Here is a 12,858-nt window from a genome sequence, read left to right on the forward strand (position 1 = left end):
ATACAGATTAAGCGTGGAATATACCAAGGAGACTCATTAAGTCCTATGTGGTTCTGCCTTGCCCTGAACCCACTATCCAACATGCTAAATAATACAAATTATGGATACAATATTACTGGAACATACCCACACAAAATCACACATTTGCTATACATGGATGATCTAAAACTACTGGCAGCAACAAATCAACAACTCAACCAATTACTAAAGATAACAGAAGTATTCAGCAATGATATAAATATGGCTTTTGGAACAGACAAATGTAAGAAAAATAGCATAGTCAAGGGAAAACACACTAAACAAGAAGATTACATACTAGATAACCACAGCGACTGCATAGAAGCGATGGAAAAAACAGATGCCTATAAATATCTAGGATACAGACAAAAAATAAGAATAGATAATACAAATATTAAAGAAGAACTAAAAGAAAAATATAGACAAAGACTAACAAAAATACTGAAAACAGAATTGACAGCAAGAAACAAGACAAAAGCTGTAAATACTTACGCCATACCAATATTGACCTACTCATTTGGAGTAGTGAAATGGAGTAACACAGACCTAGAAGCACTCAATACACTTACACGATCACAATGCCACAAATATAGAATACATCACATACATTCAGCAACAGAAAGATTCACATTAAGCAGAAAGGAAGGAGGAAGGGGATTTATCGACATAAAAAACCTACATTATGGACAGGTAGACAATTTAAGAAAATTCTTTCTAGAACGTGCAGAAACTAGCAAAATACACAAAGCAATCACCCACATAAATACATCGGCTACACCACTACAATTTCATAACCACCTCTACAACCCTTTAGATCACATAACATCAACAGATACAAAGAAAGTAAATTGGAAAAAGAAAACACTACATGGCAAGCACCCGTATCATCTAACACAGCCACACATCGATCAAGACGCATCCAACACATGGCTAAGAAGAGGCAATATATACAGTGAGACAGAAGGATTCATGATTGCAATACAGGATCAAACAATAAACACCAGATATTACAGCAAGCATATTATTAAAGATCCCAATACCACAACAGATAAATGCAGACTTTGCAAACAACAAATAGAAACAGTAGATCACATCACAAGCGGATGTACAATACTAGCAAATACAGAATACCCCAGAAGACATGACAATGTAGCAAAAATAATACATCAACAACTTGCCATACAACATAAACTAATAAAACAACACGTTCCCACATACAAGTATGCACCACAAAATGTACTGGAGAATGATGAATACAAATTATACTGGAACAGAACCATTATAACAGATGAAACAACACCACATAACAAACCTGACATCATACTCACCAATAAAAAGAAGAAATTAACACAACTAATTGAAATATCCATACCCAATACTGCAAATATACAGAAGAAAACGGAGAAAAAATTGAAAAATACATCCAACTGGCTGAGGAAGTCAAGGACATGTGGCATCAGGATAAAGTTGACATTATACCAATTATACTTTCAACTACAGGAGTCATACCACGCAATATCCACCAGTACATCAATGCAATACAGCTACATCCAAACTTATATATACAACTTCAGAAATCCGTAATTATTGATACATGTTCAATTACACGAAAGTTCTTAAACACAATGTAATATATACCGTACAGTTAAAAGGAAGTGACGCTTGATCAAGGTCCACATCACTTTCATTCCGAACCAGACCTAAGGTCTGAGAAAGGAAAGATAATAATAATAATATCAATGCAATACAGCTACATCCAAACGTATATATTCAACTACAGAAATCTGTAATTATTGATATATGTTCAATTACCCAAAAGTTCCTGAATGCAATGTAACATATACTGTACAGTTAAAAGGAAGTCATGCTTGGTCAAGGTCCACATCACTTTCCATTTTTAACCATACATAACGTCTGGGAAAGGAAAGAAATAATAATAAAAGCACTTCAGTTTTGTCTCTGAAAGGAACTTTTCAACACAGATCTCCATACAATAACTGGGTTCAGGGTGAAATAACACCTCCTCTCATGAGTCATTACATCTCAATAAAATTATAACAATTTACCTTTTGTGTGAGAGGGAGTTACATAGTTCTGACCATTGTGACTAAACGCGAGTTCTATGAGACAGACTATAGTGTCGTTCACATACCAGCCGTGCCACTCGTGCTGGGCATCACAGCCAACTCGGTTCCAGTCCATCACTGTGCTTTGCATGTGCATCACCCACATACAGCACCACAACCAAGTATGGACTCCAAGTACACATTTTTCACGACCTCACATCAGCAAGGTCAGATACCACTACATCCCAGTTCGAGTGATGTCGCACCTGCATCAGCCACATCGTGTATGACTACATGTTTGCACAACCTCCATGAGACACTGCTTGTGCTGCTGGATAATAAATGGACCATGCCTTACTTCTTTATGGTGCCACAACCTAATGCTCACTCTCACATACATTTTCCACCATCTCAAACATCTGACATTGGGAGAGTCATACCTACCACGCTGGCCTGGGAACTTCTCTCACATGCAGAGCCATTCTATGATCTGCCATCTGAGCTGCACGCATATCACTGTATGACACTGGTGTCACCTGCACCATAATGTGAACTGCTGCTTCATGTACTTCCCTATGTCAAGCTGCATTTCATGTCCATCTTGTGTATCGATGCTCCTGCAGCTCCCACATTTTCTACACCATGCCATGCCTACCTCATGATGGTGCCTCATGATCAAACCACTGATTGCCATCATACTGTCCACCACCACCTGAAACCACCATTGTTCCATGCGGATTCTCTCATGATGTGGTTTGCTGTCAGCGAGAGTTTGATGTCAGCCAGTAACCTCACTGGGGACAACAAGAAGTTTGCCACTATTCTTAACCATCTGAGAAGCACTGTGGATCTTATTAGCAACTTGCTTCTGAGTGTTCCAGCTTCTCATACGAAACTGCCAAGACACTACTGCTACAGTGACTAACACGCACACCTGAACAATAGCTACACCTAATTGTCAATGAGACTACTTTGGGAAGCAGCATGCTGTCCCACTTCAGCTCCACCTGCAAGTTCTAATTGATCTAACACTACTGCCTGATAATGTGTTATTGATACTTTGGTTCCTAAAACTGCCAGAGAACATCCAGACAGCAAGGCAGGCACATAAGGAGGCACCTCTGGAGCCACAACATGACATTCTAATCAATAATCAACAGCCCAACACTGCAGTTGATGCCCAGTACAACCTCACCAAAACTGATTTTACACAACCTTAGCCGAGCTGCCCTGACATTCTGCACAACTGCAGACTGCCTGATGACGGCCAGACTGACCTGAACTAGGCTCTGCCCCCTGCCTCTATCAACCCAAGTCCCTTTTACTCCTCGGGCACAAAACAGTTGCTAGCTTGACAGCCGAGGTTGTTGATAACCCAGCTGTCCACGCTCTGACTCTGTGTATACATAAAATCTTTGCTAACCAAGTGCATTGCCTGCTTCCATGCCCAACACATAGCAGCACTACTGCTGGTTTCACCCCAGATTTGGGAAGGATGCACAGCACTGCAAATAACCCTGCACCTGCCCAAACTAGAGCAGTGACCTGGGTAGGTGCACCAGGCTGTCTTCATTAACAAAATGCCAATGCATTCAATGACAAAAGAGCACCGACACAGTGTTTCAGTGGGCAGATGGTTGCCAATTATTCTCCCTTTATAGGCACCTGCTAACCTATTTCCTCATTGACACCAGGCTTGACATGAGCACTCTACCACCTGATCTAGGGCCTGATACACTGTCGCTGTCACCACTGCAACTGTAACTGTGTGTGGCCAATGACACTGTAATCACATTTGGTGAACTGTGCACATCATGCTCGACCTCAGAACAAATATACAAATGTTTTGGACGCTCCTAATGGCAGAGACAGTTGAACCAGTCCTGGGAACTGATTTCCTCTGGCACTACCAACTACTGCCAGATTTAAATCACACCCTCTTATTAGGACAGGGCAACAGGAGCCAACATGTGGTATGGTCAGTAAGACAACAACCTTCTGGCACAGCAATGCCCTTGGTCACACTGCTGCAGCTCGGTACATCACTTGACCTGAAGCAACAGAGTGAAGCACTTAACAACCAGTTATGCTTAAAGGCAGCTGAATACTTACCATTACAACATGACAACAAAGTCACACACCTTAACAACAAACAACTACAGAGACAAATTTTGGACGCCACCGTATCTCTATATGCAGCTTAACAGCACCTTCATGCCCTTCATCACATTGACATGATCACTAATGTGGTGCTGCTACTACAGATACTTCTCAGCTTAGTGAAGCAACACAATCCTCACTTGAGTACACTCCCAAGACAATGCCGTGTGATGTTAACTGCGACAATGAGTCACATCATGCTCCACCCCCTGGACTCACTCTATACTCCCCCATTAGAACACATACACTCTGTGCCATGCAGGGTTGTAAGTCTACCACTTTACAACCGCACCAGGTCTCCCTGTCTGTGTCTCCCCATCATCTAACTCCCTATAAACTTAAAGTGGCTAAAGCTGCAGTGGACATACCTCTGTGAGCTGCCAGAGTCAGACCATTAGACAGTGCTTGGGTCTCCTCAATTAAAATATTTCCTAAAATGAATGGTACTTGGTGCATATGTGGCAACTAATGCTATACCAATGCCCGTACAGTCATTGACAGCAACCCCATTCTGATCTTGCATGATTTTTCCCACATCTTGACTGGGGTAAAAAACTTTCAGTGTCATCGGCTGCAAAAAAGCATACCTGCAAATTCCAATGGCAGCCAAGGATGTACCGAAAACTGTGATAATCATACCATTCAGTCTCTCTGAGTTGTTCTACATGCCATAAGGAGTAAAAAATGTGGCACAGACATGGAAAAGATTTGTTGACATTGTACTCTTCAGTTTGACTTTTTTTACACCTATATAGATGATGTCATAATCTTTTTTGCAAATACAAGCAAGATCACAATGACTACCTGCAAATCATCCTTAATAAGCTGACCTCTCACAGGAATGTGTAAAATACGACAAGAGCCAACTTTGGCTACCCCATGTGACCTCTGTCAGACATCACGTTGATGCGTTCAGTGTGCATCCTACTCCTGAGAAAACTGGACAGATATGCCTCCTCTCACCTCCCTACAAATATCGAGTTTTTGGGGTCATAACTTTTTACAGGAACCAACTACTACACACTGCTGAGATCTTACTACCACTCACACAAGCATTGAGCAGCCAAAATACATTTGGTAAATGATGCCTCGATTAGACACTACAAAATGCAGATGACCTATGACAAAATAAAAGAACTCCTGTTGCACCAATGATGCTTGCCCACCCATTGCCTGACGTGATGTATAACTAATTATTGCATCCAGTGCTAGCGATGAAGTGATCAAGACTGCCTTACTGCAAGAGATTAATGGAATCACTCAGCCATTCAAATTTTTCTCGCACAAACTTACTGACTCTCAGAAAAGATAGTCCACATTTGACTGCAAACTACTACCCATATATGAAGTAGTTTATCACTTTCAGGGTGATATTGAGGTGAGACCCATTATCATAATACTGTCCATCGTGCATTAACAGACAAATTTCAGAACCCGTCGGGGGATTCCGCACTCATGACATTCCACCACTTACATTTTGTAGCACAGTTCACTATCGCTTTGTGATACATCAAAGGTACTGATAATATTGTGGTGGACTACCTTTCCCATATTGCAGCTACCTCCGCCCAGATGGATTTTGATAGGATCACAGATGCACAAGTAATAGATGCCGATCGTCACAGCATGTTTAGCAAACCAGACACTGTGCTGCAATTGCAATAACACTTGCTACCTGGTGCTATGAAACAAGTTTTGTGTGATGTTTGAGATGGATGGGTCTGATCAGTTATCTCAGAATTGTATCGCAGACAATTTTTGACCTGCTCCACAACCTTGGATACACGAGCATGTGTCCCACCATATGCCTCAACACAGAATGCTTTGTCTGGCCTGACATTAGAAAGGATTGTGCCATGTGGGCCAGGACTTGCATTCCATGTTGGCAAGCAAACCCTGGCCATCACATACAGCCCCCTTTTGGTAAATTCCTGATTCCAAAGAGGTGGTTCCAGCATGTCCATATTGACATCTTAGGGTCACTTCCATTATTTGCATGGTTATCATCATATTCTGCCAATGATATATCGCGTGACACTCTAGGTGGAGGCCACGACCTTTTCCTAAATATCAGCAGGGACAATAGCAAAAACTTTTGTCAACATTTGGATTGCAAGTTTCAGCTACCCAGCATCCTTAACTTTGGACCCAGGTTGGCAGATCGAATACCAACTGTTTTACACCAACTATGCAGATGGTACCAGTTCCATACAACTGCCTACCACCCCCAATCCAATTGCCTCGTGAAACTGTGACATCAAACAACGAAAGTTACTATCCTGCAGCACTCAGAATCATGAGAGGAGGTGCTTCCATGGGTTCTCTGGGGCATTTACACAGCACATAAAGATAACACTGACATTTAACTTCCCAGAATACTATACCTTGAGCCCTTCACCCTACCTGCTGAATTTGTAGTGCATGGGACAATTCTCTCAGACCAGGACTTACCAGACTTGAATCGGCAGTTGAAGGGCTTGAAGTGACCGCTGTAGCAAGCAGAAATCTAAAGATACCAGTATTTGAATACTGGCCCTTATTTTGACCAGAACTGAGATGGAATCTTCCTACACCTCAGTCAGGGGCCTGAAGATGGTGTAGTAAATGACCGAAACTGGTAGCCAGATAAAATAAGTTTGGAACTTTGATGGCTGAAAGTTAACATCCTTACCAGACTTAGTTGCATGCGTGTACACACAAACATAAAACATCTGTCTGCCGCCCCCCTCCTATCACATGACACTATGAATTTTTATTCATTAAGACCTGGCGACATGTTCTCATGTGATGCTATATACAGACTTAGTGGAACCCAACCTACTACTCCAATTTACAGGGCCAGCGCTAGTGTTGATATGAGATACAAACACTTTTGATATCAAAATTAATGGAAAACAAATAACAGTATCAATGAACCAGCTTAAACTGGTGTGGACTTCAGTGGACTTGTCACAACAGACACTCTACTCCCCACCATCTCCTATGTAACTATCAGTCCATTTTACAGTTGATATGAATCTCCATGATTTTCTGCCTAAAGACATATCCATCACGTTACACAATATCTACCTCATGATTACCACGACCTACATGGACAGGCTCTTGGTTGCAAGCACCATCACATGCAATATCATGCATGTCGCTTCTGTCCCACAAGAAGTTGGCATGGCAGGATTCACCACTCATTATTCAGCAGATGGTACACTCACCAGCACTGCTGCAGCTTACACTGCCACAGGCCCTGCAACACCTCCTGTGGACACTTAAATGCAAGGAAATGCTGCCAACATGCCTACCTCTTCAAATACCACTATCGAGCCAGTAACAATTAAAACTGCCACCCAGGTTATGTCCTAATCTGCTAACACTGCCAGCAGAAACCCATAGAATGCACTGCTGATGTCACACTTGGGGTATGCCCTGCGTCGCCCCCTCCCCTCCCCCCCTCCCCCTCTACTCACGGCACACCTTCCTTGCTGACTACAATGTGTCTTCCATCACATTCACCATTTCACAGCCATCTACATCACTTCTGACAGATCACACCCCGCTACAGCCACTCTCTCCTCATATGTACTCCGCATTATTGGGGGAGGGGGAGGGGGGGGGGTAGATGGGGAGTGAGAAAGAGGGGTGCTCTCTGTGGTGGCATACAATCTCTGGTAACCCAATTTCTTCAAATCCATTGTTAAATTGAAAAATATTCTTTTTAATGTGTTGATAGTACACTACTTTAGTCATATTATTGCTTCAGTTCTCCCATTTGTTGATGAAGATTATCTACACTAGAGACAAACAACACAGTGTCATCAGAAAACTGAAGTTAGGCAAGACATGCTGCATTTAATCCACAGGCATTCTTTATTTTCACAGCTTAGAAATATGAAAACTTCTTCTAGAGCTCTTGACAATAGAGTGACTGTTCAGAATGTTTCAGAATCTGCCTCTGTTACATGATAATCTAATCCCAAAACAGAATATTCTATAGTAATTATAGTAAAAATGTGTATATTTAAGTGTCAAGTCATTATTGTAGAGCTTCTCATGGCCAGACTTCTCTTATGACTCCAAATTTGCTTTTACAGGGATGACATCAAATGTAAGCTGTCAGTATGCCAATATACACTAAATCAGTGCTTTTGTTTTCACTAGCTGTGAGTCCCAATTATGTGGAAATTGAATTGAAAGCTTTCCAAGAGGTAATGAGTCACAGCAAAGTGATAATACAATTCATTTTTCATAACTCCATTGAGAAATTTTTAAAATAAGGTTACCAGTCATACCACTGGCCTACCTTTACAGTTCCAATTATATCAAGTACCCATATTCAAGTCACAGTCATGCAGATATTTTTGATCTTTAAGAGTGTTTCAGAATCTGCCTCTGTTTCATGGTAATCTAATCCCAAAACACAATATTCTCTAGTAAAACTGTGTGGGTTTAAAAGTGTCAAGACATGATTCCCCTCTTCTGTTGACCTCCCATTTGAAGTCTTCTTCTGACTTATCAATAATGGCATAGTGAGATGATCTGTCACAGTTCTACCCAATTAATGAGTGAGTTACTGTATGTTATGAATAAAATTTTGATAATTAGATCTAAGTAGTCATCAGCATAATTGTTGCTCATGTAAGTACTAATGGTAGCTGGATAAATGTGTTAGTCTGCATGAAAAATTATACATCCTTATCATAAACTGAATGCTAGAAGGCACATAGCCATCAGTATGATGGTGAGGTGTTTCCACATATTCTTTACTTTACTATGGTGCAGGTAAGAATTTGATAACTAGACTACAGTTAGTAAAGTTAAGTGCAAATTCCATGGCTGAGATAATAGCTTGCACTGAATAATAGAAGAATGTATCCATGAATGTGCAGTATTTCTCCATGTAAATGAAACAGTGATTCTCTGAAGAAATGATGTAGCTGCCTTCATATTATTCATACTACTTCTTTTGCCTATATTGTTGGGAAAACATATCTCTCATACTAATATCTTAGATTCATGTTTTTTGTTTTTTATTTTTTGTACTTTGTCAGCTGTGTCTTGAACATAATGTGAATATTTTGTCTTAATTTTTACTTGTTTTTGTCTATGATCATTTTTGTATTTTTCATCCTTCAATTACGTAATGGGCCAAAATATCAAGAACAATCGTGTTATGTAACTGAGATGACAGGGTGTTTCATGTGTGATGCCTGGAAAAGCCCACTGCCCACACTGTAGATTTACCAGCTGTTGTTCTCTGTATCTGCTGCAAGATGGTTGCAAGCGCTTCCCCTGAGTGTTTCATATATGATTCCTGTGCTCAGGCTGGGACCTCCCTGCCCATATTATTGATTGTATGTGTGTTTTCTTTTGAGTTTTTTTTGTCAATTTTCATTTGCTATGGTATACACAAAGGATCTGTGAGTGTTCATTGTCTTGAACTATGCAAAAACAGAATCTTATGTGAAATGTCAGCTTGCATTCATACGAAAATTTCCCAGTGCATGCATTCCCAGTGGTTTAACGATACATAGATTCATGAAGAAATTGAGAGACTGGATCCATGTTAGACAAACAAAGGTCAGGAGAACACAGTGTTTTAATTGAAAATACATTAGATGAGGTAGGAGAGGCCTCAGAAAGGAGTTTGAGAATATCATTATATTGTTTAGCACTTCAGACTGGTGTGTCAGTAGCATCTACTCACAGAGCTGTGCACGAACTCAACATTGGAACCATGTAAAATAACAGTAATGCATCAGCTGGCTAACTCAGATACTGTTTCTTGTCATCATTATTGCTACTGTCTGTTACAGTCAATACATGATGAGAAGGTCAATCCTGAAATGCTCTTTTTTCTGAGGAAGTGTGTTAAAGAAAGCCATCTAGTTGGTAAATGTAGGAGAACATCACTTCATTCTGCACCTAAAAATTCAAATAAGTGACCACACAGCTTTAGGAACGGTTTACTTGTTCACCACAGAGGTAGAGATAGTAGGGAAAGCCATGATGTGTCAGGCAAATGTAGATTAATGGAACAATCTGTGTTGGAGCTCTGAAAATCCTCATCAGTTACAGCAATGGCCTCTGCATGATGTGAAAACAGGAGCATGGTGTGAAGTTAGTTCAAGATGAATTATTTTTCTTTTTCCATAGTACAGTAACTTCTGATAGGTATATGAACAATAGACTGCACCCATTTTTTAGAGTACTAACACCTAATGAAGAGGTGAATGGTTATTTCATGCAAGGCAATGCAAGACCACACACTGCCAGTGCTCTATTACATTAATACGAAGTGTTTGGTGATAAAACAGTTAGGGTTGCCAACCTTTTTACTGGGAAAATAAGAGATTGAGAAGGAATCCTGCAAAACAATCATTTCAAATAAGATTCTTCTTACAAACAACGGTAGGAATACCTTTATAATGTGCATGAATTTTTTATTTTACAGTGTTGCTTGTATTTATTAACAGTCTTTGCTTCTTTTTGCAAAGATTAATTCCATTTCAGATATGTAAAGCATTATATACAGCTCAAATTAAAATTCTCTGCTACTTACAGTTCTGCTTTTATAAGCTCGGAGGTTCATTTGTTGTGCAGTTCAATCTATATATGGTTCATCAGGGAAAGAATATTTTTTGCCTTAGCATTTGAACTAGGAGTAATTCTTAATAAAAACCCAACTAATTTTAGCAAATTTGGAACCTGAACATTTTTGGCTCGCAAGGTACAGAAAACATAAAGCCAGCTTCTGTTTCCATTCCCTCCCATGAACAAACTTCGATTCAAAATGTATTCTGCATTACAATGTTCATCATACAAACAATCTCCAATTACATTATCTAACCAAAATGAGTCAATTACTTCTTGGAAATGCTTAAATTTTAGCTTGGACCATAGACAAAGAGGCATCTAAGATTGTGCTGCCATTGGTAAATGATCACCAAATTGGAAATTCTTGACTAAATATGTTTTCAGTTAGACTTAAATGTCCAGAAAATTATCTTCAAGGCATTTTCTGAAACAATAAACTTATTGAAAACTTTATTTCCTCCTCTACCAAAATATTTCATTCTTTGCTCAGTTTTACTAATCAGAGTCTTGGCTGCATCAAAAGTTTCCTTTATACTAACATCAGAGTTTTCTAAAAAGCTAGAACATTCTGCAACAACTGCACCAATGTGGGAAAAATGTTGAATAAATGTCTGTGGGTAACCATCTTTCAACGTCATCAAAATCATCTAAAAATAACTTCAGAGCTTTGGGACAACCATCACTACTTCTAATGTGACTTTTAATGGGTTCCCAATTTGTAACAACTCTGACAATTGCATGTGTTAAAGAAAGCCATCTAGTTGGTAAATGTAGGAGAACATCACTTCATCCTGCACCTAAAAATTCAAAAACGGACTTTAAACCTTCCGTTCACTTGCAGAAATGGATAATTGACCACACAGCTTTAGGAATGGTTTACTTGTTCACCACAGAGGTAGAGATAGTAGGGAAAGCCATGATGTGTCAGGCAAAATAAATTGTTTTAACAACCACTGCAAAAGTTAGAAAAATATGGGATGAATTCAAAATGTTACAGGGCATGGGAACTGACCAAAAAAATAGTCAAAATATGGGATTTCCTTGGAAATACAGGACAGTTGGAACCCTAAGGACAGTTGACTGGCCTCCTCATTCTCTAGATCTAATTCTTTATAACTTTTATTTTTGGGGTATGTTAAGTGATAAGGTACATGCAAACAATCCCTATACACTCAAAGACAGGGTTTGGCTATTCATTTTCCAAATTTCTACAGCTGACATTGACATTCAATGAGTGTTTGGAAATGTGTTCAGAAGGCATCAATCTACTCTTTCCATAGAGGTACATCATTTTGAACAACTGCTATAAATAAATATCACCTTTATTTAATTGGATTGCATCACAATTTACATCCAGGTCAGGGGAAGTGCAAACAGCCATCTTGCAGTAGGTGGAGGAAGCCAACAGCTGGTAAATCTGCCATGTGAGCTGTGGGCTTTCCCCAGGCATCATGTGTGAAACACCCATTATATAAAATATGACTGAGACACAAAAAGTATATAAATAAAATAAAAATTTAAACAGAATAAATATGGTAAGTAAGTAAATTATTGAAATGAAAGATAATAAAACGTAAGAAATTATATAGCAGTAAAAACTTCACTATGATATCTATGGGTCATTTAGTTGATAAGTGAAGCCACTGGCCCACTAAAATAAAATTCAATCAAATATTCTCTCTGTAACTGAGAAACAAAACTGAGAATTATTGAATACTCTGGAAGAAATATGGTATAACATTTGCAATTTTTCTTTTGTAATTACTACTACTTTCTTTTGTGCTTATACTTCTGCTGAACAGGTTTTAGTGACAATGTATCATTTGAATTTAAAGCACAATCACCTGTGTAAAGCCCTCCAAATGTTGTCCTGACTCCACTTGAATTGTTAACGGCACTGCGAGCTAGGGCTCCAGTTCCTGGGAAGCCCTGGACAAAAGAGTTACCAATATTGGAAATGCCAATGGCAAGTAGTTCTTGTGTGGCATCTGTAGGTTTACCATTAGCTGAAAAATAAAACAGACTG

At 39.5% G+C, this 12,858-nt stretch overlaps 1 protein-coding gene across 1 annotated transcript in view; it reads right to left on the reverse strand.

Moving 5' to 3' along the window:
• Nucleotides 1–12,858, reverse strand: part of LOC126456467 (sodium-independent sulfate anion transporter-like) — a 65,142-nt gene that overhangs the window by 23,551 nt on the left and 28,733 nt on the right. The window contains exon 6 of the mRNA XM_050092218.1: nt 12,677–12,838. Within this exon, the coding sequence (XP_049948175.1) occupies nt 12,677–12,838 (162 nt within the window). The remainder of the gene's footprint in view (nt 1–12,676; nt 12,839–12,858) is intronic.

The sequence above is a fragment of the Schistocerca serialis genome, chromosome 2, assembly GCF_023864345.2.
Source record: "Schistocerca serialis cubense isolate TAMUIC-IGC-003099 chromosome 2, iqSchSeri2.2, whole genome shotgun sequence".
In the NCBI taxonomy this organism is placed as follows: domain Eukaryota; kingdom Metazoa; phylum Arthropoda; class Insecta; order Orthoptera; family Acrididae; genus Schistocerca; species Schistocerca serialis.